The sequence below is a fragment of the Corapipo altera genome, unplaced genomic scaffold, assembly GCF_003945725.1.
Source record: "Corapipo altera isolate COAL_440 unplaced genomic scaffold, ASM394572v1 165, whole genome shotgun sequence".
Lineage (NCBI taxonomy): Eukaryota > Metazoa > Chordata > Aves > Passeriformes > Pipridae > Corapipo > Corapipo altera.
The window spans coordinates 343971-368336 of record NW_020884954.1 but is presented as its reverse complement, the minus strand read 5'-3'; the positions used below and the strand labels follow the sequence as shown (position 1 = coordinate 368336).

The 24366-nt window shown below is 40.6% G+C and overlaps 1 protein-coding gene across 7 annotated transcripts in view; it reads left to right on the top strand.

Moving 5' to 3' along the window:
- Positions 1-1672: 1672 nt before the first annotated feature.
- POU2F1 (POU class 2 homeobox 1) overlaps positions 1673-24366 on the top strand; it is a 72250-nt gene continuing 49556 nt past the window's right edge. For 4 of the 7 annotated variants that reach the window (XM_027663508.1, XM_027663506.1, XM_027663507.1 and 1 more), the window contains exons 1-6: positions 1673-1890; positions 6716-6781; positions 13579-13679; positions 16584-16637; positions 18274-18393; positions 20085-20264. In XM_027663508.1, the coding sequence (XP_027519309.1) occupies positions 1863-1890; positions 6716-6781; positions 13579-13679; positions 16584-16637; positions 18274-18393; positions 20085-20264 (549 nt within the window). In that variant the 5' untranslated portion in view covers positions 1673-1862. The remainder of the gene's footprint in view (positions 1891-6715; positions 6782-13578; positions 13680-16583; positions 16638-18273; positions 18394-20084; positions 20265-24366) is intronic. The other 3 variants (XM_027663504.1, XM_027663503.1, XM_027663509.1) reach the window with 2 other exon arrangements.

Sequence of the window (24366 nt, the reverse complement as noted above, 5' to 3'; positions counted from 1 at the left end):
TTGTTTCCCTGCAGTAGGGAGCACCTTCTCTTCTTGCAATCTTTTTCAAGTGTAGATCACTCATGTTAAATATATAGCTGGGAACATCTTGTGTTAAGTAGAGATATGAACCTGAACAGAAGAAGAGGTCAAGCGTGGAAATAAATTCCAGTCAGTACTGGATGATTGAGAAGTCCCTTTTCTCTCGCTCCCTCTTGTTTGGAGAGGCGGTGCTTGAGTTCACTTCAGAAATGAGAAGAAAAGTACAGCTAAGGTTTCTTTTAAAGAAAAAAAAAAACCAAACAAGCAACAACTTCCTCTTTAAATTCACATTAACATCTGGAAGTGGGTGGCTCAACCCTGTAATCATCTGCGTCATCACATTACGTTTTCCTGATCAGCGTATGGAATATTAAGTGTTGTGATGTCCCACACCACGCTTGAATTTTTATATAAATGTTCTTGCTGTTTAGGGCACTAGTATTTGACGGGTAAACAAGCTATTTGAAATGGTTTAATGAAGCCTTATAGTTGGTATGCTTAGTTCTGTGACCCGCCCTTTGGAAAAGAAGATTGATTTCTCCATGAACCAAAGCCTCTTCCCAGTCCTCCGGTGCCTCAACGTACTTTGTGGTCCCAGCAGCGAGCGCGTTCTGGTTATCACTGGGTGGTTCAAAGATGCAACGCGGGTGTGACGTGCCCCTTTCACAGACCATAGCTCCACAGCAAGCTGTATTTAGCCATATCGTGTATGTGTTTGAAGGGATTAGTAATAGATTTTTGGTGGTTTTTTTTTTTTTTTTTCTTGGAAGTCATTGGAAAGCGAAAGACTAAATCTATTTTGATTTCACTCGGGATAGATTAATGGGTGTCAAATGTTACACAATACTTGACATATCCACTGCTGTTAAGTTGGCCGTGGCAAAGGGATTACCCGATAATGAATCACCAAGCTCTTTAGCTGTTTAAAGGGAATCGTACCGCTTCCTTGCCCTGGTGGTACTCCCTTCCCTGCCCAGGACCTTCCTGTGGCGGTGTGTGTTCGGGTGTGGAAAACTCCACGCAGATGTGCAAGCACCGGTTTGACAGCTTTGTGTTCGGCTTCTACCTTGCTAATTGTTTTCGTGGGATTATTCGGATTGTGTAGAAAGCTTTTTCCAAATCCCCTTTATTACCGAAGTTATTGTTGCCAGCAGGAATAAGATTAAAGGTGCTTAAGTCTGTAGAGTTGTTTCTAATTTGTACGTGTCATTTCAGTGGCATTTGAACAGAACTCTGTCTCTTCCCCTCCCTGCTCCCCTGTGGTACTGTGCTTGAGTTAGGGCTGAGAAGCCAAGCTATTGGAAGAAAATTCATTTTGTTCCCTAATTATTATGCTGGCACTCGGGAGATAATTTTTCCCTTCATGCACTGCCAATTAATATGCAAATGAGCTGATAAATATTTATACCGTGATTTAAATTATGCAGGGAGCGCTTTCAGTGTACTCTGCAAATGAATTGTTCATGGACTTCAAAGTGCTGGCTGCTGTGCTAACGAGAGGAGATTTGCATAAGGCCCTAATCAGGCGCATACTGATTAAGCTTCATTATGGAAACTGCCAGCTGCAATCTTTGTTTCTATTTTATTACAAAAAGGGGAACTTTTCACGCTTCAGTCGCCTTGACAATGTCAGACACAGCTAGTAGGAGAGACTAAAACTCCACACAGCAACTGAAGTTTCCCCGTTCAGTTGAAGATTGCTATGGTGTAACTGAAGTTGTATTTCTCCCCCCACCTCCCCACTCCCTTTCGTGCTCGGTCAGAGCAGTAGTGTAGATTTGATAGAAATTGCCATTCTCCCGTTCCTTGGACTATCTGAACCCGTAGAGGAGACCACAGCAATGCTGGACTGCAGCGACTACGTTCTAGGTGGGTACCAGCTCAGCTCTTTCTTACGGACACCGAGGCTGCGAGATTGACTATGCATAGAGGCTTAATCACATATGCAGAGGCTAGAGAGGCTATTTGGGAGGCTGGAGCTCACCACTGAATCGGCAGCAAGTAGCTGCCTGGTAGATAGATAGCTAGATCTGTACCAGGGAAATACATGGCTTGTTTTTTGTTGTGTTTTTTTTTTATTTTATTTTATTTTTTCCTCCCTCCTTTCCCTCGCTCCAGGAGAATTCGTTTCCACTGCACAGACTTGGATGACATTAATACAGACCTTTTGCTTTTAGGATTTCAATCTCAGAAGCATTTGGCATCTAACAAACGCTGGACTTGACTTGCATGTCCCTGCGTTATGAATTTTAAAGCATTAAAATGAATGGGAGGGAGCCTCAGTCTCAAAGAATTTAGTAACTGTATTGAGCCATTCCACAACAGAATGCATGTTATGTCTGTGTATTTTTAATATAGCAAGGCTCTTCGTGCGTAATAGAAAATAAGGTGGAGTGCACAGTGGTTGCCATTGATACCGTGGCAAGCTGTGCTTAAGGTTACTGGGATAATATATTTCCTGCGCCGAGATTCCACCAGGGCTGCAGAACAGACGTGCCATAATTTCTTCTCCATGTCTTCTGAAGTTATTTATAGTAATGGATCATCCCAATTTTACAATAGGTTTTATTTATTTTCAAGGCTTTTTCCACAAAGCTCAATGTGTGTGTGTGTGTATGTGTGTGTATATGTATATTTATTATTCTTTTCATTCCATCATATAAGTTCAGGTGAGAACTTATATGTCAAAGAAACAGAATATATTTTTGGATGGTTAATTTTAAAGCAAGACACCTGAAAATGTTTGTTTCTGAATGTGATGTGGTTTTTTAAAAATTAATTTCTAGGCAATTCTTGGCGTGTTTTCACTCACATTAAACTTTGGGTTTTCCGTGCACGTCAGTGAATCATTTATTCCTGGTGCTGATGGAGCATTAGGCAGTTTCACTTTGATGGGTGAAAGGAAACAGTAAATGGCAATACAACCATGTTAAGATTTTCGGTGTTTTACCAGCTGTGTACAGTCTCTGATACTCCAGGTTGGTCCAGGGTCCGCTGCTTCTTTCTCCTGAATGCCTTTGGGAACGTTCCTGAGGGTGTGTGAGAGCCTGGCACAGGCACTGCCTGGCGACACCTCAGCCCTGCCAGCAGAGTAGCTGTACGGAATCTGTTTGCTCCTGAGAGTTTGATTTCAATCATGCACCTGCTGCTTTCGATCCTTCCTTCTGTGGAGTTTGTTTTTTTAGATAACGTTGGCAGAAGTTGTAGCCCAGGGCCTTTATTTAAAACCCGAGCAAGATCTAAAGGAAGAAGAAGAAAAGGTGAAGGCATTAAGGTTTGGGGGTTTTTTTTTTAGCCCACTTCATTTGTTTATTCTTTTACCTTTAAAGTAGAAATTGTATGAGCATGCATAAACCAAATAGCCTTTTTATTTGACATATAATGAGTCCGTAGGTTCAGTATCCCGCGGATATGAGTCTGTTTTGCTGGTAGCAGTTTTGTGCTTCAGATGCATGTTCATACCATTTGCAATGGAAATAGCACCATTGTTCTTGATGCTTTACATGCAGAAGGCCCACAGATTGAACAAGAAGTAGTCAGCTGGTGAAATAATGGATGCTATCCTTCCTTTGAACCTGAGCACTACCAGAAAGATGTTTCTTCTTCCAACTTGCTGCTTTTTTGCAATAGGAACACTTGAGGTCTTTGTTAAGGACGAATCTTTACAATAAAATATTCCTCATCTAGACAAGCTTTTAGTAGATAAGTAGTTCTATATGCCTAGTACTAGAAAACACTGGAAACCTTTTCTAAAAGGGTTTATTTTGCAGCACAGTCTGACAGGAAAACATCTTGGCTTTCTTTATGGAAGGAGGTCTCTACAGTGATAACTTTGTGTAACTGAGCAAACTTGCTCATCATGCAGGAAGGCTCCTTGTAGGAGCCTCCTCATACAGACAGAACAGTCACTACCTTGCTTTGAATTCTGTGCACAGGACACCTGTGTCCCCTCCTCTGGGTTTCTACCATTAGTATCCTGCACTGCAGCTCCAATACTTCAGTTTCTCCAACAAACCAGCAACAGGAGGCCCCGTGTTGTTTTTCTTGCATGAGTTTTCTGAAGTGATTCAAGGAATGGATCCCATGCTGTTGAGAGACAACCTGCTCAGCCTGTGCTCTTCCCTTTTGTGGTCAGTTGTATAGTGAGTTCAGACCACCCCTCTGCTCTGGGCTTAAAAATGTGCATCCTACATCCGGTAGCACTATGAGTTAGCCCAGTTTCCACAACCAAATGTATTTCACTTGAAAGTGCTTTTGCTCATCTTCATGTTGGATGAAGACTCTTGATGTTTGCATCAAAAGCAGAGAGTCCCATTCAGTGCTCTCTAAACATAAACTACTTTCAGTAGCCCTCTCTGTGTAAAAGAATGAACTAATGCTGTTTATCAAATGCATGTTACCTGTAATCATTCCAAATAAATGTGCTGTTGCCACAAGACTAAACTCAATTTAAGGTATATGCAATGTCTAGATAGAAATGTGCTTTGTATTTATTTTGCACACAGATCTATCTGCAGAGAGGGCTGTGTCAACAGCAAACATTTCTGTGCAGTCAGTGGAACCCATGTTCTGCTTCTAGAGTGTGGATCATGCTATCCAAATATGGAAAATGACAAAATAAGGAGCCTGAAAGCAAAAGGTTCTGCACCAGCAACCTTAGCACAGTTGTGTCTTTCCAGACTGAAGTCACAACTTGAATGTGCTAAGCAGAGATTGTGAAAAACAGGGCAAAACTTGCAGCTTCTTGCTGAAGTGTGGGCCAGCAGTGCTTAACTGCAAAGTTTCTCCTCACTCTCTCTCTCAAAAAGCAGTTTAACACATCTGCCTTTATACTAAGAGTAGCACTGATAGTTCAGATCTCTTTTACACGTGGCTGAACATTTGAAAGATGTAAGGATAGGCACAGGAACTTTCTGAGAAGAGTTGAGGCTCTGGAGAGGATGTGTTAACTTGTATGGGGAGGTTTCCTGCTTGTTACAGGCCTCTGGGTTGTCAAGGCTCTACTGGGTTCAACTGCCACGGTTGTTTATGTGGAAAATTATATTAGTTTTAAAAATATTGATCACAGAATCACAGAATGGTTTGGGTTGGAAAAAGATCATCTAGTTCCAGCCCTTAAACCCGTGCCAAAGGCAGGGATACATTCCACTAGACCAGGTTGCTCAAAACCCCATCCAACCTGGCCTCAAACTCTTCCAGGACTGTGGCATCCACGCTGTCTCTGAGCCTAACCACCCTCTCATCCTAGTAGCCAGTCCAAACCTACCCTCTTTCAGTTTACAGCCATTCTCCCTTGTCCTGTCACTACATGCTCTTGTAGAAGTCCCTCTCCAGCTCCCTTGTAGGCTCCCTTTAGTTACTGGGGGGCTGCTGTAAGGTCTTCCTGAACCTTCTCTTCTCCAGGCAGAACAACCCCAACTCTGTCTGTCCCCACAGCAGAGGAGCTCCATCCCTTTAACCAGCTTGGTGGCCTCCCCTGGACTTGCTCCAACAGGTCCACGTCCTTCCTGGGCTCTGGTGTCTCTGGGTAGTAGCAGGTGATGGTCCATGGCCATAGTGCATCTTCTCATTCCCAACTTTCACAGACTGCCAAGGAATGAAGGGTCTGGGCATTCTTGGGACTGTCTGGGGTGGGGGGAAAGATGCAGCAGTTAATGCTGTTACTGTATTCTTCTTCAGTCCACTGGTGTTTTGGAAATCACTGCTTTGATGAAAGTACATGGCAGAGGTAACCTTTTAAACACCTTGCAAGAGAATATCCTGGAATAAAGGGTTCATTTTAAGCTCATTGAACTTGATTTTAGCTCGTTATGGGAATGGAAGAATGGGCTCAAGGATTTGCTTACAGTTCATTTTATGATCTGATCTGTCTTGAGGTTCTGTTTGTAATTTTGGTTTGTGATAATGTGGCTCAGTGGGGTCAGTAGCAAGGAATGAGGAGGTAATAAGCTGGAAAGCTGGTGCTGTATACAGGACATCTGTATAGATTCCTTTATGAGGGAACTATATTCTCTGTCTGCTGTCTGGAGAGACCCTCTGCATTGCACTGCATTCAGCTGACAGGCTTTGAAACCAAGAACAGACTTTGCAATGGACTCATCCAGAGGGAGATAGAAGATGAGTTGTTTTATGTCTATATGGTTTTGCATGAATATATAGGAAATATAAAATAACTTAGTGTCAGTGACATTCCAGTAAAACAGAAATGCAGTATTAGAAAAACGGCATCCATTTAATTGTAGTGACTGAATTTCCTTTCTCTTATCAGGGTAGAGTAGGGGGAACAAACACAAGAATAATGTAGGCCATGGTGGTCAGACTTCACGTTTCTGAATCTTGGTGTAGTCATTATTCCTTCCTCCCCCCCCCTCCTTTTTTTTCTTCTGTGACTTTCATTGTACTGAAAATTAAGTTCCTACCTATCATTGCCCTCCAGCATGCTGTCTTTTCTTCCCTTAATACCACCTTTTCACATATGGGAATAATGACATAGAAAATTTTGAAACAATATTCATCTGGAAGATTCAGTGTTGTGTTCTGCTTCTGGTTGCTCTTTTTGTGTTATAATCTGAATTAGGGTAAAGTACATAGCAAATTTCTGATGTTCTGTACTTCCCCTAGGCAAAAAAGGTATTAATAGATTTGGGGGGTTTTTTTGCTGTATTGGTTTATCTTTATTTCTGTTTTAATGCAGACTCAAGAATGAACAATCCGTCAGAAACCAGTAAACCATCAATGGAGAGTGGGGACGGGAACACAGGTAAGAAATGATGAATTGGTGCACAGATATTTTCTGGTGGAATTGAATGAACGTGAAAAGCCAAATTTCTTTACCAACTTACTGGGATAAAAAAATACCAAACCAAAAAAAAAACCCCCCAAACCCCACACCCACTGTTTTTAGAGACTTGAGAACACTTTTGTCATTAACCATACTGTATTGGAGCACTACCCACACAGTCTTAGATTCCCCTTTCCCCTTTTTCTGTCTGTAATGTTTATGATACTACAGAAGGTCTGGTGGCACTGGCTCTCCCTGAGTAGTCTCGTTTTTTCCTGGCAGAACATACCTTCAGCACTTCTAACTTTGTCATTTATTTTTGGGTTGAAGTTTTCCCTGGCAGGTGTGGGCCACTGCCTGATCTTGTTTCCATTTTAGATTTCATTCAAGCTGTCACAACAGTTCTCAAGAACAAGTGAAAGGGAGAAAGCCTAATTTCTCAACATTAAAAAAAAAAGTTACCCAGCTTTTCTGTAAGTTCCTTGTGTGTTAGAACAGAACCTTGAAATTTGGTCAAATTTAGCCTTTGTGCCAGGGCCAATGTGCCTTTTGGTGCATCCTTAAGATGTGCCCAAATTCTAAACCATTGGAGAAGGTTGTTAAGCCTCTGTAACTTAAGCATTCTATCTTATGCTTTAATTCCTTTCTGGAAGTAATTTAATGTTCACTTTGGAAGCAAGAGAAATGACAGTTCTGAATGGAAAGCAAATAGTTTAACCTGACTCAGAATCTTTTCTGAGCTCAGAAAAGCGTTAGGGAAGAGAAAATTTTAATGAGAAGGAACTTGTTGCTTTGAGAGAAGTCTGGTTACCTTGTATGAGGGAATATTATTTTTCCTTCTCGTGGTTCAGTAATAAGAGTTTTATTTTAAACTCTGGAGTTGTGAGGAAATTAACACTATGTTTCATTCTGTACCACTGTCTCCTAATTCTTTGTGCAAGGCTTTAGTACAACTGAGAGTGACTGAATGTTCCCAGTGCTGATCTGAGAGGCTGGATGGTTTCTGCCAATGCATGGGGTCAGTCCAAAGGAATTCTGCCTGCTTATTAATGTGTGTTTTGTCACTGGCTTCTCAGGTTTTATAATTACCATTGTATTTTTAGTAGGAGAGGTATCAATTCTTTCTGTGCGCAAAAGTGTTTTGTTATGTGTTTAAGACTGGTTTAGGGTGATATAAAACCGTATTTCCAAAACATATGGACTGTAAATATTTCATGATCATAAACAGCATCAGGAGAACAATGATTTTTAAATATCCCTGTAGACTCCTTGTAGCTGGAGGTTGTGTGTAAACTCCTGAGAAAATTCAGATTTCCTCCTCTGTATGACCAGAGTTCCCAGCATATGTTTGTTTTCTCCTGAGTGCATTCCCAACACCCTTCCCTCAGTGCAGCCTGAACCAGCAGTTTGACCTAAACTGAGCTGTTAGGAGGAGGATTTGCTTTATTCAAAGGTAGTCCTTAAAAATAAATCCATTATCGTGAAAGCACTGCACCTGCTTCTGCAGAACCCTGACTTGGCTCTCCAAGGCAAATATTTCATCATTGTGAAGGTGGGGGTCATGACATAGAATGGATGGATTGTAGAGCTGCATGTAGGTCCTTTCATGTTAAAAGGGGGTACAATGTCTGTATTTTTTTATACTCTAATACTAAGGTTAGTTATTACAAAAGTTTGACTCATATTGGTGTTTGGAACTTTGGAACATTGCTTCTGTAGTTTAAATGTTACCAGTCTTTCCTTTCAGTTTTGTACCCTGATTTTTTAAATTATGTGAACTAAAATAATCTAGAATTTTTGAGCACCTTTGTTCTCCAGTCATTGTTTTGTTTTTAAACACAGAATTCATAAACCACTGGAGATGGTGATTGATGGCATTTGTGATGTTCTTTGGGAGCTCAAGCATCAGTTTTATTGGTCAGCTTGGCAGATGTTAAACCCTGAAAGGAATACTCACAGAATGTAATTTTAGGCTTCTGATCAGGGTGCTTAGATTATAGTTCTGGACTCAGTGCATTCTTAGTGGGGAAAAAAAGTCAGCTTTCAGCTCAGATGCCGAGGAACTGGGAGTGCCATCGATTTTTCTTCAGTGCCTGTGCTCCCCAGACCTGCTCCCCAGACAATGTGTGAAGATGGTTTTTATAAACACTCAGAGTTCTTATTTTTATAACTTCCTGCAAGTGCCTGTTTTCCAGCGACATTTGTAAATCACTTGAGTCTGTTGTGCAAACACTACTAGACTATCTTTTAAACCTCAGCGGATGTTTGTTTGGATCATTCCTGTTTTAAACTGTAGTGAGATGATGCAACTTGAAAATTTTAAGAGAGATTACTCTAGGGCATGAATTTACATTTGGCAGAGGTAGTGTTCTCAGGAAAAAACAACAGTTGCCACTGGTAAAGATGACAACATCAGTATTTTTCTGACCTAACAACTAAGTTTCATAGAGTTAAAGTAGGGTTTTGTGTTTTGAGTTCTGACTATTTAGGGAACACAGTGAAGTCCCCTAAATATGTTGGACACAATAGAGTGCCTGAAATAGATTATAACTTTAAAATCTTTGTGCTAACTGGACTTCCCTTTTAAACATCTGAAAAAGCAACCCATATTTCAGGCCACTTAAGAACAACAACAGAAAAATGAGTACAAGAGTTGTTGGATGGCTGTTTCCTCAAGACCGTGAATTGATCCATTGGTCATCAGTATTGTAGAGTTACAGAAATCTTTTCCAGTCTTGCAGTTGTGGGTGGACAGTCTATGTAGTAGCTACTGGAAAAAAAGAGAAGTAAGAAGAATGTCTTACAGTAAATGGATAGTCTTTGGATGTCCTTTTTACAGGCTGCAGCATAAAATTTTCCAAAACATCTCAACCTTTCTGTCTGTTTAATGCACCTTCTCTTTTAAAAACTGTGTGAATGCAGCACTATAAAAGCCAAGGTTATAATGACTATGGAAACTGTAGTATTATGACATGTGTTGACATAGCAGCAAAATAATAGTTTTTGTAAGTGTAGTATTTGGAAGGATTTTAAAGGTTCTTGTTTGCATTGCTTCATTTCCAGAGACTGATTTTTCCGGTTTCCATAAGAAGGAAGTCTATAGGAGAGGGACCATAAAATATTCTTCAACTGCTAAAATTCTGGGCAAATATTAATGCTAAACTTCTTATTAGTAAATGTGGACAAGGAATCAACAATTCCTGAGCACTGGGGGTATCTCTCTCTCTCAACACATGCAGAGAGTTGGAGAGCCAGCTGGGGAAACGTAGCAGTGGTGCTGGGAGCTGTCCCCCAAAGCACGATGCACATCCCCACACCACTCAGCTTTCAAATCTTCCTTCTCCTTCCTTCCTTTCCCTTTCTGAGTTTTTTCTTGCACCTTACCCCACGTTTCCCCAGACCTGGAGTTCCTCACTCCTCTTCCTTTCTTATGCAATTTGCAGACTCAGGCTGAAGTCTGATGATTATGTTCTTGAATTCCGAGAGTCAAGTTGTTCCCCTGACTGCAGGTGCAATGTTACCTTTGCCTGCTCCACTTTGTCATGCCTTTACCCTCCAAGATGGCATAAACTAATCCATGTTCAGGGTGTCCTGGTACTTAGTGATCTGTTCCTTTCTCTGGAGAGGCACTGTGTTAGTCTCCATCCAAACCACCTCTGTGAAGTAGTTAAGCACATGACTGAATTTATGCCAGAATTTAAATGTGCTTAAGTTGCATTGGACCTCGACTATAAGGGTGAAATTTCATCCTGCTGTTTGATTCAACCTCAACAGCTTGCTGAGGGTGGAGCACCCAAAACAAAACAAACTACTTATGAGCTACCAGAAAGGGCAGGGCAGCGACAATGTAGTTGGAACCAAGAAGAAAGTAGGGATGGGACAGGGAGAGGTCCACTCCTTTTGAGGAGGAGATGGAAGATACATGAGTACTTGGGATTGTTAAAACCCCCAATGCCTGTGATTGCATCTGCTGTGTCTGTTAATCATCGTGGCTTTTTGTATTGAACTCTTATCTTGAACAAAAGTGGCATTTTGGTCTTTCCATGTCCTTAGAATGTGCTGAGCTTCTGCTTCTGACAGCTCTCTTTTCCGGCTCCTTATCACATTTCTAGATTTCTTGGATTCCACGGGAGTGGCATCACATCCTTATCAATACCTTAAAAACAAGACCTCTTACATGCTGGACTCACTTCATTTTCCTTTCTGATCTTCAGAAGCCATAGGCATCCTGTAATAAATGCAAGCAACCCGGGTAGCATTCCTTCCAAAACTAAAGCTTCACCCAAAGGGGAGGGAACGCTGTACTTCCAAATACCAAAGAAAGTTTAAGAGGCAAGTACAGGAGAGGTGTGGTGTGGGTTTTTTTTTTTTGCTCTGAGTTTGGTTTTGGGAGACCTCAGAAGAGGGAGTCGAAGTCTTTCAAGATTGAATTTAAAGAAAATGTTCTTTTCTCTCAGTGCCCAGCTAAATTCTTTATTGGGACCCATGGAGATTTTAAGCTCAGTCTTGGAGCTTGCCTTGTTCAAAACTGTCACGTAGGAGGCTCGTTTCAGGTTTCCATATTAAGAGTCAGCAGGAGTGCTAAGTGGAGCATTTCTTCTGCACACGTGCTCAGGGGTGTTCTTTTAATATGGTGTCGTGATTTGAGGCTCCTTTTGGAAGACAGTTAACTAGAACAGCTTCACCTATTTGCTTAAGGTGAGGCTTCCAGCCAGTCCTCTCAGAAACAGATAATTTTTGTAACCCCTGCAAGTTTCCAGTTGGAATAAGGAGTATCTGCCTTACAGTAGGTTTTCTTATCTGGTTTCTTTTTGTACTTTGGAGTCCCTGGCTATACATTGAAAACTAATTCAAAGCTTCTGCTTAAAAGGGGAGGTGGTAGATTGTTTCCTTTGAATTACAGTAGCTGTTTGTCAGGAATTATTTTTATATATTTATCCAATCATCTTTCCATTCCCTTTGGCCTTCTGCATGAAGAGAATTCTGCAGTTTGCTGGAAAGAATGAAAATAGATGAGATTCTTCTAGCTCTTTCCAGCAGACCTTTTTTATTTACCTTTCTTTTGAGAAGGGCAACCAAGTTGCATTCATTCAGGATCAATTCAGGCCAGTGACAGTCCTTCCATTCACTTTGAATTGGAATTAAGCAAAATGATTTTACGTAGTTTAAAGTTGGAATATCTTTAACGCCTGTGTCTCCTAAGTTTCTAAACCTTGGCCCAAAGCATAGAGTTGAAAACTTGAGAGTAGACCAACTCTCCTCCCACAGCACCTCCACCAAAGATGCATCAAAGGGCCACCTTTGTATATCTTACATGGATGCCAGACTATCTCTGTTGTGTCTGTATTTAATTGAACAGTGAGTCAGTCTTCAGAAATGTTATCTGTGTTAAGCTGTTTGTAGGTCAAAATAGCAATGTAAAATACTGGGTAGTCTATTTTACTAATCACATTTTATGCCTGCTTGCTTTTGCAGATGTTTCTAAGGAATAGCAACCCCCTGTTGTTGTTTAACAACTGTGACTCTTTTGCTTAGTAGATAACCTAGATTTTTATGGCAAAGAATGTGGATGATGGAAGGAATTTTGAAGTAGGAGTCGGCTGAACACCTGTCCACAGGCACTGAACAAAATCTGATTGTCACGAAAAGTAAACATGCAGGTCTAAAGCTGGTTTTGCTTCATTTCAGTCATGCAATTTTAAAGATTGCATCATCTGTTCTAGAAATTCCACGCAGCCTGATAACACTTGGAGTCTCCCTTCTCATTATTAGCCATTGTGGGTAGTAACACCCAACACACAAACCCACTTTTTGATAATTGCTAATGTTGATTTTATCATCTCCCCACATAAAAGTTTGCATTTATGGTACCTCTTGGCAGAAGAGAATTCTGTGGTAGTGTCTTGTGGAAAAAATGTTGGGCATTTTTCTTTCCCTTCTCAGAGCCAGGTTATTTTGGGCTAGTTTGGGGGTTTTAATGTTTTTTGAACTGTTTAGGAAGAAATCTTCAAAAATGTAGGAAAGTAATTGGGTTTTGGTTATATGAGAGGGAGTGAAAACAGAAGCAAGCCTAGGGAGTTTTCTTACCTAATGAGAGCTTTGCACACATTTTAATGGAAATGTGGAGGTATCTTTTATCAATAGAGTAGAACTGTGACCCATAACTACTATGTGTATGTGGAACCTCTATTTTCATCGAGTATTATTTTACCTGTCTTTAATGAAAGGTGATTGATATGGACCTTGCTGTTGGCACGTTCTGAACTTGAAGATAGTTTTCAGTTTCTGATTAGAGAGTGCATGGAGAAGGGAAACACAGTTTAATCTTAGCATTAATCATTTGGTTCTCAAACCATGTAGAGAATGATGAGGTGATAGTGTAGATTAGAAACACAGATCACAAATTCTTTAGGCTGGAAAAGAACTTAAGGATCATCAAGCTCAACTGTTAACCTGGCACTGCCAAGTCCACCACTAAACCGTGTCCCTAAATGCCACATCTTTTAAATGTCTCCAGGGTACACAGAGTAGGTAAGGTAACAGAGGCTGAAGAAAATACAATGTTGATTTTGTTCAGCTGACAAATGCTCCATTACCAAAGCTGGGTCACTGCTTCCTCAGCCCCCTTTTCAGCAAAAAATTCGATTCTTGTTACTCTCAGAGTATTTTTCTACGACGTAGTATTGAGAGAACAGCAGGAAACTTAGGAGTATTAATTCTTAATTTGCTTCTCTAAAAGTAATAATTAATAGTTTTTAATCTCTCTCTTCCTCCAGGCACGCAAACAAATGGCCTGGACTTTCAAAAGCAGCCTGTGCCTGTCGGAGGAGCAATCTCTACAGCCCAGGCCCAGGCCTTCCTTGGGCACCTTCATCAGGTAAGAGAAGATCCATTTGAAAGCAGGGGAGACTCAGACAGCTGCAAATGCAGCTGCCCTTGGTTGTGCCTTGTTCTGTCTTTCTGTGAATGACAGGGAGTCATGTAATGGAACTTATGGGTGAGCCATGTGCTTAAATAGCACGGATGGGACAAAGTTCTTATCGTGGCACTCACTGCATTGGGCTGCAGAATATGTCAAGATAGGGCAAGACCTGTCTGGGAGAACCACAAATCTTGGGGACTTGAGAATGCCTAAACTTTATGGTGTGTGTTTTTGAAGGATTTTTTTTCAGTTGTTGTTGATTGGGGTTTTTGGGGGGGTTTTTTGTTTGTTTGTTTTAACCTTAACAGAGATACCAAATTGAAAGGCAAGGTAAAATTTAATCTTTTTGGGAAAGTATTGTATCGGCCCAACAACTGCCAAAGTTCTGAAACTGTCACTGTCTAGTTAAAAGTGAGAATTGGTGCTGAATGGTAGTCAGCACTACGCTTTGCTCTTGCACATTAACTAGAAAGAAAGTTGATCATACTTACTAAGCATATATGGTTTGCGAGGTTTTTTTTTTCCTTAAAGTTATTTCAATGACCTGTTTGTCAGATGATATTCAGACTTCTAATACTGTCCCTCTGTTCTGCTGCTGCTGCTGTGTTTAGGGAATCAAAGCTGAATTTCAGATGTAGGCTGAAGCAAAGTGGGGCATCCCTAGGTGAAGAGAAGTATAAGGGGCATTTTTGTAGGTTTTTTTTTTTTTTAATCTGTTCACACTTGATGTATGAAAACAAATGTCCTAATTTCTTTCCCTTCCTCAGCACCAAGTTTAAACTTTAAAATACTGTACCTAATTGGATGACCTTGAATGTTTGAGGTCTGAGGTTGCACAGTTATTGTGGTATAATTGAAGTACCGAAGCTTTTATGCCCTCTTTTAACAGCTCTGAAACTGCCGTTTTATTGTATGGAACATTCCACACGTCTTGTCACATAATTGCAATTTTCCTAGTAGATTGGTTTATGTGGGACCTAGGGAGTGCCACTGTTTGAATTTGCTGAACCAGTAGGCTGTTGTAGGGTGCCTTTCTGTGGAGGGAAGGGGACTAGTTTTCGTGGGTAGCCAGTGTGTGTGTTTAACATGGAGACACAGAGCTGCTCTGCAGAATTTTGTGTGTTTGTTTTACTCTTCGTTTTGTTATAATAGATCGACCCAGGACAGTAATTGTGTTTAGCACAGTGCCTTATCCTGCTTTGGAAATGTATGTATTTAAACAGTTGTCAGGTTCTTTATAACTTCGTGTTTGATAAGGTGTGATTCATTTCTTGAAAGTGGTTCAAAGGGAAATCTCAGGTATTCTTTTATTCACCTGCAGGTGTGTGGGGATCTATTGTCAAACTGTCCTCTGCTGGTGTGGCTGCTCTTAGTGGGATGTTATTCAACCTTAACACACAGTGCTTTCCTCTAGACTAATGCAAAATGTTAGGCAGTGGACAGCATTCGGGAACAGTTTAATTTCTAATTTGAAAATGTTGGTTGTGTGGTGAATGGGGTGTCCAAATTGCATTCAGAGAGATTTTCAGGACTATGTTGACTGTACCTGAGATACATTTGTGGTGTTTTATGTGTGTTTTCTGTCATTTTAATGTATTATTTCTGAGTATATTTTTTTGGATGGCAGGCTGGTGTTGTTTAGGTTCTTCTCTGCTGTTAATCCATGTTAAAAGCTGAGATTACGTCAGCTGTGTCAAACTATATTTTGCTTGTGATGAGGAGGGGCTTTTCTGGGAGTGTTTGCTTAGATGTAGAACATGCTTAGTAAGTCTGGTACCTTCATTTAGAGAGGCAGGAAATATTTCCAAGGTGACTTTTAAGGGTCACCTGTTCAAATATTCAGTTATTAATTTCAGGTACTGCTGTTTTTCCCATGCTTGAAAATGTGTACTCTTTATGTGGGGACATCGTTTTACAGAGGCAAGAGTGCTACATTTTGCTTTGCTTTATTGTATCCTCACATGTTGCCTTGTTTTCAAATGAGCAGCGGTTTTCAAACATGGCCAGAGACAGAATTCTCTACAGGCTGTAACTCTGACCTTTGAAAGTGTTGGTAATTAATTACATAGCATTCCTTCTTTATAACTAGGAGTGCTGGTAGAAACAAGGCAAGACTGATTAAAATGGTCTTGAGTTAATGAAAATACAGTGTTTGTCGTACAGAAAAAAATCCTTATTAGAGATAAAATAACACTTTTTAAAAATCTCACTTTCTGAAGCATCTGTTTTTCTTCACTGCTAACCCACAAGACCTTCTTTGGACTTGTTAATCACAAACACCAGATCCAAGTTTTAAGTACACCTGAATCAATACAGCCTTTGTAAAGTGTCTCTGGTCCTCTGTGTTGAGATCTTCTTTTCAGTGGCTGAGGACTGGAAATACTTGAGCAGGTGGATTTGAGGGAGAGTGTTTATGCTCTGGGTTCTGTGCTGTGCAGGTGATTGCTCCCTCTGTCATGTAGGAAAGTGGGTGAATGCAGTGTTGGGGTAAGACTCATCCTGAAATATGGGTAGGATGGTGATGACTGGAGCTTAATGGAGCTCCCTGGAGCCTGGATTTTTCGAACAGGAATAGGACTAGGTAACCTGTCCACCCAATATGCTCTGTTTCAAATTCATTCATGATAATATCTAGATCCCTAGGCAGGAATACCTTCTGCAAGAGGTAGACAAATAACACTTGTGGAAGAGCCTTACAGATCTTTTTCAGCCTGGAGCCCAACCCCTATTTCACTGATTCAGGTGTTAGAGGGGCGTGCAGTGTTCTTGTTGGGACGTGGGTGGGGAGATGGTTCTTTTTACATTGTTAGTTTTCTGTGGATTCTACATTATTTCATTTCCATTTTTGCACTGTTGTAGGTCCAGCTCGCTGGAACAAGTTTACAGGCTGCTGCTCAGTCCTTAAATGTACAGGTAAAGACAGTTACCTTCTGCTGCTTGTCCTTCTCTTATCCCAAAGAGCATCCTGGTCCCATTAGAGAGAGTTTTTAACCTATGATATGTTACTCTGTGTTTTCAGTCTGACTGGTTTTGCAAGTGATAGGTATGAAGGAATAATAGTTTTACAACTGTAAATCAGGTTCAGGATAGTCAGCATTCAGACAGTGGAGTTGTTTAAGACGTGCAGCAATCGTAACTTAATGCTGAATTTCAGTCAGGTGTCATGTCATGAAAACTATGAAAATCCAGACATATTTCATGTTCTTTCATTTATTCACTTATTTTAAACGTATCAAGTGTTACTTTGCGATTCTTCTGGTACCTGAATATGGGACTATAACGTAACATTAACTATGTAAGGTGTCAGGCTTAGATTGCTTGTGTAAATAACACAAAGTGATATCAAAATAAGTCAGAGTAATTGTTGTTTAATAATGTACGTGAGACAACAGAGCTTTCAAACTTTTTTATGATGCTGAACACTTCAGTGTATCAGTTAATGTTCCACTTCCTCTCAGTACTATATTAAAGGGGCAAGGGATTCAGTTTTATTGAAGACTGGTTTCAGTATTGCTTGTTATTAAAGAATGTAGGTAGTGCATTACATGAAATGCAATAGAATGTGGACCCACTTATACATAATAACAATTTGGAAAGAAGAGGAGGTATAGTGACCTTCCTTTCTAAGAGGAAGGAGGCAGAAAATTGCCTTGGTTGCCATGGTAAACTTCCATCCCTGAGAGAGATGTTGGCAAACAGGCTGTATCTCCAGTGCAGAATGTTTACAGTCCTGCGCTGTAATTATCACTCAATGACTGGCAGAATTAATCAGAGCCTTTATGTTAATTAGCCCGCTCTGCAGTCCCCAAAACAGGTGGTGGAAAATATGCAAATCTATGCAGAATTTTAATGTTCTGCATAACCAGTTTTAATTATCATAAAACTCTCTCCCCCTCTTCATGCACTTGCGTTTCCTCCCTCATGTCTTCACAATTTCTTGTGTTTAAAAAAAACAAACAACCAAACCAGGGAAATAAATCAGAATAAACTCGAATCTTTTTAAATAAAGCAGCATTAATAAATAAATAGAATAAATGCTAAACTTTGATTATTTAAAAGCACTTTATGTATTATGTATTTTGCTGTCGGTGGATAAACCTGTGAGGATTTTTCAAAAGCAGTTCTATATAAGCCAACAGTATGATGACTTAGAGGTACAGGATGCAGATAGTGGAAACAAAATCTCCTTTCCCTGGTTCCATTGTTCAGGATTTTAGGCAATGAATAATTTTAACAGCCCTCTCTTTCTTTGTGGTGGGAGGCAGCATCAGCGTAAGATGAGATGGGACCTGAAAATAACGTCAAAGAGTTACACAGGACCCGAGAGTCTCTTTGTTTTGTTTAAACTGCATTACCTACAGACATGTTTGAGCAATCATGGCTGAGATGGTGGGCACACAGAGCCATTGCTTAAACACACTCTTAAAATAAACCCAAGGGCTTTTTGTATGCAGATGAAAGATTTTTATTGTGCAGTGTTGAGATAGCAGTGTGTTATACATTAACATCTGTTTTACACTATAAAGAGTTGTATTTTTTTTTTGACTAGTCTAAATCTAATGAAGAATCTGGGGACTCTCAGCAGCCAAGCCAGCCTTCCCAGCAGCCTTCAGTGCAGGCGGCCATACCCCAGACCCAGCTCATGCTGGCCGGAGGACAGATCACTGGGGTAAGGTTTACCCAGGTTTACTGCAGTCAGCCTCCTGATGGCAGTATCACAGAGCCTGTCAGTGAAGGGGATTGTCATTCACTCAGGAAGAAACTTCAGTGAAAGTGGGGACAGAAGGCATCTTCCTAGGAAAATAAGCAGACTTTAGTATTTGGGGTTTTGTTGCAATAGTATTTGCTTCCAAACAACAACAAAGAATTGTTTCTCTCCGTTCTCGGTACCCGTCTTGACTCTGCGATGAAAGGAAAACCTGGTGTGTGTACAAATAGGACAGTCACTGATGTGATAAAGAGGAATTTTTTTTTTTTTTCAAGATTAAAATGGGACGTGGGAGAACGAGACTAAATCTTATCAAATAGCTGGGTGTAGAGCAAAATCATGGGACCTGCTAATTCTTCCTCTTCTCAGATACATTTCTTTTTGAGTAACTGTATTAGTACTCCTTAAGCCTATTCAACCCTTCTGTTTTAACCTACCAATTTTGAGGGGTTTTTAATTGCAAGGCTTTGGGAATAAATATGAGATAACTTGGTTTAGACTGTTTGGTGTTTCTGAATTGTTGTAAAGGCTTTCAGTCATTTCAAAAAAGGAAGTTTTGTGAAAGGGCTCGTTAAAGAGTGAGCATTTACGTAGTCAGCTTTGCAGTTTTAAATGTTTGTGTGTTTAGGGCAGTTGCTCCAATAATGTATTTATGATTTGAAGTATTAAATTAGATCATCTCTACACTTGAATGAAATATCATCTTAATTTCAGGCTCAATTGTTAAACCTTCTTCTACGTCAATGTACAAATAAACATCCTATTTAGTTTTCAGTTAACTGCATTTGAAAGCTTTAAAAGTGAGACTGTTTTAATATGTTGTTAAAACCTGGCATATCTTATTATTTTTTGCATTCCCAAAAAACATTGGTTTGTTTTAATTCATGATTGTCTGCTGTAGTGAAACATTCAAAACTCCAGGCCCATGCAGATACTGACTGTAGTAAATATGGGCATCAAGATTCATTTACATGTAAAGGAGAAACTGCTGCCACCTGTTCCTCAGAGATAATGTGTGTTTGGGAAAGGGAAGGGATGTAAAGTTGCCAACTCTATTCTATTTAAAAAAAAAAAAAAAAAAAAAAAAAAGCAGATGGGGAGACTTGGAGAGAAACAAATGGAGCTCATGTTCTTTACTTATATCTTAGGGCATAATGGAAATGATGGAATATGGCAGGGATTCATGCTAATGTGAAGCAGCTGGGGTGTTATCAGTTTGTTCAGTAGCCATAGCCAGCATTCCTGCTTCGCATTCATCTGGCTAATCACTTGCTGTTCTGCTGGGTGTAAATTTCTTTTCAAATCCTGGCAATACTGATTCTTTTCTTTTGCTTGCTACTTAATTACCTTTTCCCAGAAACTCCCGGTAGAGTTGTGAAGAAGACTTGGGAGTGAAGCTAGGTTCTGTAGGTTCCAGTAAATGCAAATGTTTGCTGTCGTGCAGTTTGGTTTACGTCAGGGCCGTGGTAGGTTGGTTCCTGCACTGTGTTGAGTAGCCAGCTGTCCTTACTTAAGGCCAGAGTCACCGGCTGAACCGTAGCAATAGTCCTGGGATTGTCTGGTTAATATAACTAGTAACGAGCTAGCTAATGACTTTGTAGCTGAAGTGGCTCTTTGCATTATTAATGGCTGTGTTTTCTAATTGTTTATAGCTCACGTTGACGCCAGCCCAGCAACAGTTATTGCTCCAACAGGCGCAGGCACAGTTGCTGGCGGCTGCAGTGCAGCACTCAGCCAGTCAGCAGCACAGCGCTGCTGGTGCCACCATCTCAGCCTCTGCTGCAACGCCGATGACGCAGATCCCTCTATCTCAGCCAATACAGATTGCACAGGTGAGCCTTGAGGCTTGAGAGGGTGGAAAACAAAAGACCTTTGACTTCGTTTGCACCATTTTTTATTTTTTTTTTTTTTATTCCCTTGTTCGGTGGGTTTCTGGAGTTCCTCGAGCGTTTTTAGTCGTTCCTCACACACGTCCTCAGCTGGTGAGGTTGAAGTTGGTAGTCTTAGCTGCTAGTCACTTCCACTGGGCTTCTGAGTTTGCTCCAGGATCTGTATTTTCTGAATTTTCCTCCTGGTAGTTAGCTTGGGAAAGGAGGAAAAGAGGGTATAGGGAGATACCCACAGAAATTGTGCTTGTTGAGACCTGTGTGGATGGGAAGTGATGCCTGTGTATCACAAATGGTGCTTGTTAGAAGCAAAATGACAGAGCTTAAGAAAGGCAGTTTGACTTGACAGATTTGTGTGCTGTTTTGGCTTAGTGCTTAAATGCTCAGAGTTCAGTGACAAAGGATGGGCACTCTCGTGTGTCTAGGGAAAAACTTGCCGGAATGTGTCTGGAGTTGAAATCTGTCCAGTTTCATGGTCTGGTACTACTTGCCAGTTAATTCTGAAGAACTGCTTTTCAAGGCAGTTCTGCTTACTAGAAGCAGCAAGGATTGTCCTGGATCTTCCAGGACTGGGATAATTCCGTGTGGAGAACACAGTACCACTAACTCCATGCTCAGTGTATGTAGTGTGGAAACTCCTTAGACTTGTGGACAAGGGTAAACAAATGTACAGCTGAGGCATCTTGAGTGCTACTATTAGGTTGTTGTGTTGCTCATACCGAGGTCCATCTTTCCATAGAATAAGGTTCTCAGTACGTAGTATCAGTTTGTGTATTAGTGTAGCTGTGCAAAGTATGTTCGATATGTAATCTCCAAAGTTGCTTCTTCTTAGAGTGAGCAGTTTCTTTAAGACTGTCTGGTGCTTTCTGTTCAGGCTGTTTTCTCTTGCATTCAACTGGGGTGAAGTGTCTTAAAAAGTGAACATGAGGTCTGATTAAGGACAAGAATGGAAATGTCACAATTACTGTGAAGTCCATTGGTGAAATGTGCAGTTACTTTATCGTGCTAGCCCACATAGCTGAATAACAGCCTGGCTGTGCTATCAGGTTTTGATTAGCTGAAGTGGCAAATTTCTGTGGGGTTGGTCTAGAAGTTCTGACCTCTCTGACGGTCCTTAGAGAGGCCAGAGTGATGCCATCCCACGTTTAAGTGAGAGATCCCACAGATCTCTCACACTGAACCTCTTGTGAGAAGTCGTGTGACCGAATATTAACAAATCTCACTTCACTGGCATGACGTGGAGATGACCGAAGGATGTAGCATTCAAGGAAACTTGTAGTTCTCAAGACCATCTCTTAATTTTGTTAAGTCTTTGTAGCCAATAATACAGGCAGATTTCAAGAAAAGAATGGGAAATGTCCTTGTCAAGGGAGTTGGGGGTCAACTTCTAACTTCTTCCCATGCATCTGTCACAGAGTTCCCACGTGATACTGTGCAAGTCTTTTAACCCAGGTGTAAGTAATCCACAGGTGTGTGCCTCTTGTCTTTCAGGTGTGCAGCTTAAGATAGTTTGGTCTGCTTTACTGGAGAGTGGCACACTAAAATTTCGTATTAACAAAACCAGTACCTTGAACTTTCTGGCTTTACGTTTGTCAAATGTGCCGCCAAAGCAGTGGATACCTTTGAATGAGCAGATACCTTTGAATGCCATGTGTGAGATGTTGCTAATCCCTCTCTTCCACAGCAGTGGAAATGCGTGAAGCATTTACAGTTATTAATTTTGTACTGGAGAAAATCTCCAGATAAATGTTTGAGAGGAGTCGAGAAGATCAGGCGTGTGCCGTCAAACAGGAGCTGCTGAAGTGAGCGTGTGCTCTGTGGGAAATAGCATGTGATCGTGTTGTTGCCACATGGGGAACAAATTGAAGTTGGACTTGTTTTCTGGCGTTTCTAGTTACTGAAACATTTGACTTTACAATTGATGTTTTCTAGGATAGGTTTTCTTGATACCTAAATGAGCTTGGTTGAATCTTGTTGGCTGCTTCCCATGATGAAAGTGCAGGGCATAATTTGTGCAGGGGTTGGATATAATTTGGGATACTTATGGAAGATGTCTACCATCTAGGTTCATAGGTAGGTAACACCATGCTTTTTGATCCAACTTGGCAACGATTTGTAAGCAGTGCTCATCTTTGTTTGTGTTGCTATTGTAAACATATAGCTGATTACACAAATAGCTGAATGTTTGTTTTAATTGACGATTTTTTGAATAATTGATTAACTGGCAGGTCTCTGCTGCAGGGGGATTACCATATTTATTTTAATTAACTAATTGCAGGAGCATGACTTCTTTAACGTGCTCTGCAGTTCACGTAAGGTATCTGCTGCAGCAGCCTGGTGAGATGCTTGTGCTGCTGCTAAAGTGACACTGAACAGTTGTACCAAGCTTTGGGGTTCTTTGTAAACTTTACTTGTTTTCACAATCTATGATCAGTGTTTTTATGATGTAAACCTCAAAATTACAGAGGTGCTGAGGGTGTAATTAGAGAAAATGACATTGAATGTAGAACTTCAGATGATTTATTTTGTTTTTTTAACAAAAATCTTCATGGCAAGTTGTAGCACTTGACAGATCATTCTGCTGAGGTAGGAGTTGGATTGTTTTGATCTTTGTAAATTGTTAGGCAGCACCAGAAGACATGCATGTTTCCCTGAAAGTCTTTCCATCTCTTTCTGTGTGCTTATGCTTGCACAGGGATTTTAACACTGAGGGGAAAAAAGATCGGTATAGGAAAATAGTGTCAAGTTTGTTCAGGTTGCTACTGGGAGATTTACTGTAGTGGTATAATTAACTAAATAATAAAACTTTCCCAAGGTAGAAATAAAGTTGGATTTCAAATGAATTTGAGGGGCTGGTAGGACTATTTAAGTGTGATTAGCCTTGGAGGTATCATTTTCATTTTGCGTTACAGAATTATATTTTGTATTTAAACAAGACTTAGGCAACACACCAGTTACCAGGGCAGATGCACAGAATAAGATTGCTTATACCAGTTATCCCTGAGGCCTCAATTTAAAAACAGTTTTCTCATATTAAAGTGTAAGAGCCTGATGATAAGAGCTGTCATGTCTTAGCTGGGTAGCTGGTGTTATGAATACAATAGTCTTAAACAAAAAGCTCTCTTCCTTTGATCTTACAGATACACTGCCACTGTTTCTTTGTATTCTTTCTTCTACATAACTCCATCTCCTGTGGTGGTGCTTCAAATCATCTGAGATCTACTTGGTCATCTTGCTTTTGGTGGGAGAGATCCTCCACTTGTCTGTTTTTCTGTTGATACTTCTTCCTTCCACAATTTCTTCCCAACTCCTCCTTTTGTGTTTGTACTTTTTCTCTTATCTACCTCTGTTTTCACCCTGCAGCCTCTCTTTATTTCCTTTTCTTCCACCCAGTGTTCACACCCTTAGTCAGCTTGCCCTACTCTTTTTATTTCTGCTTTTAACTCTCGCATCCGATTCGGTGTGAGCCCCTCTGTGCTGGAGGGCCGGCACAACCTGCAGAGGTAACCAGTCAAGCACCGAAAATCAATGAATAAATGAGTGGAGGCCCACGTTGTGTTGGGCTCAAGAAGTAGCAGTTTCTGTTAGCAGTGCTGACCCAGTGTGATGCTATGACACGAAGTCAGGAGAAATATGGAGTTCCAGGGAAAAACTGGAGCGGTTATTTCTCTCTTTTTAAGAGGGAAATTTGCCTCAATTTCATAGGAATAGTTGTACTACTACTGAAATTTTCTGAAAGCAAACAATACCGTTGACTTTGAAAACACTTTGTTGCGCTCGTGGGCACTTCTTAAAATTTTACCGTTCTCTTACAAAATGGAAGTTTCCTTTTCTTAAGAGCACTGCTTGGCCAATCCATCTGGTGTGTCTGTCTGCCATATTATTACACTGCACGCTCTTGACTTAACACAACTAAGTTGCCCAAGTGATTGATGGCCAGTGTCTGTGTAATGCAGGTTAAGTAGTCGTTTTCCTATAATGCATGTCTATGGTCTCATAAATCAATGGACTCCCTTTTTTTTTTCCTCCCTAATCTTCCTTTCCACCC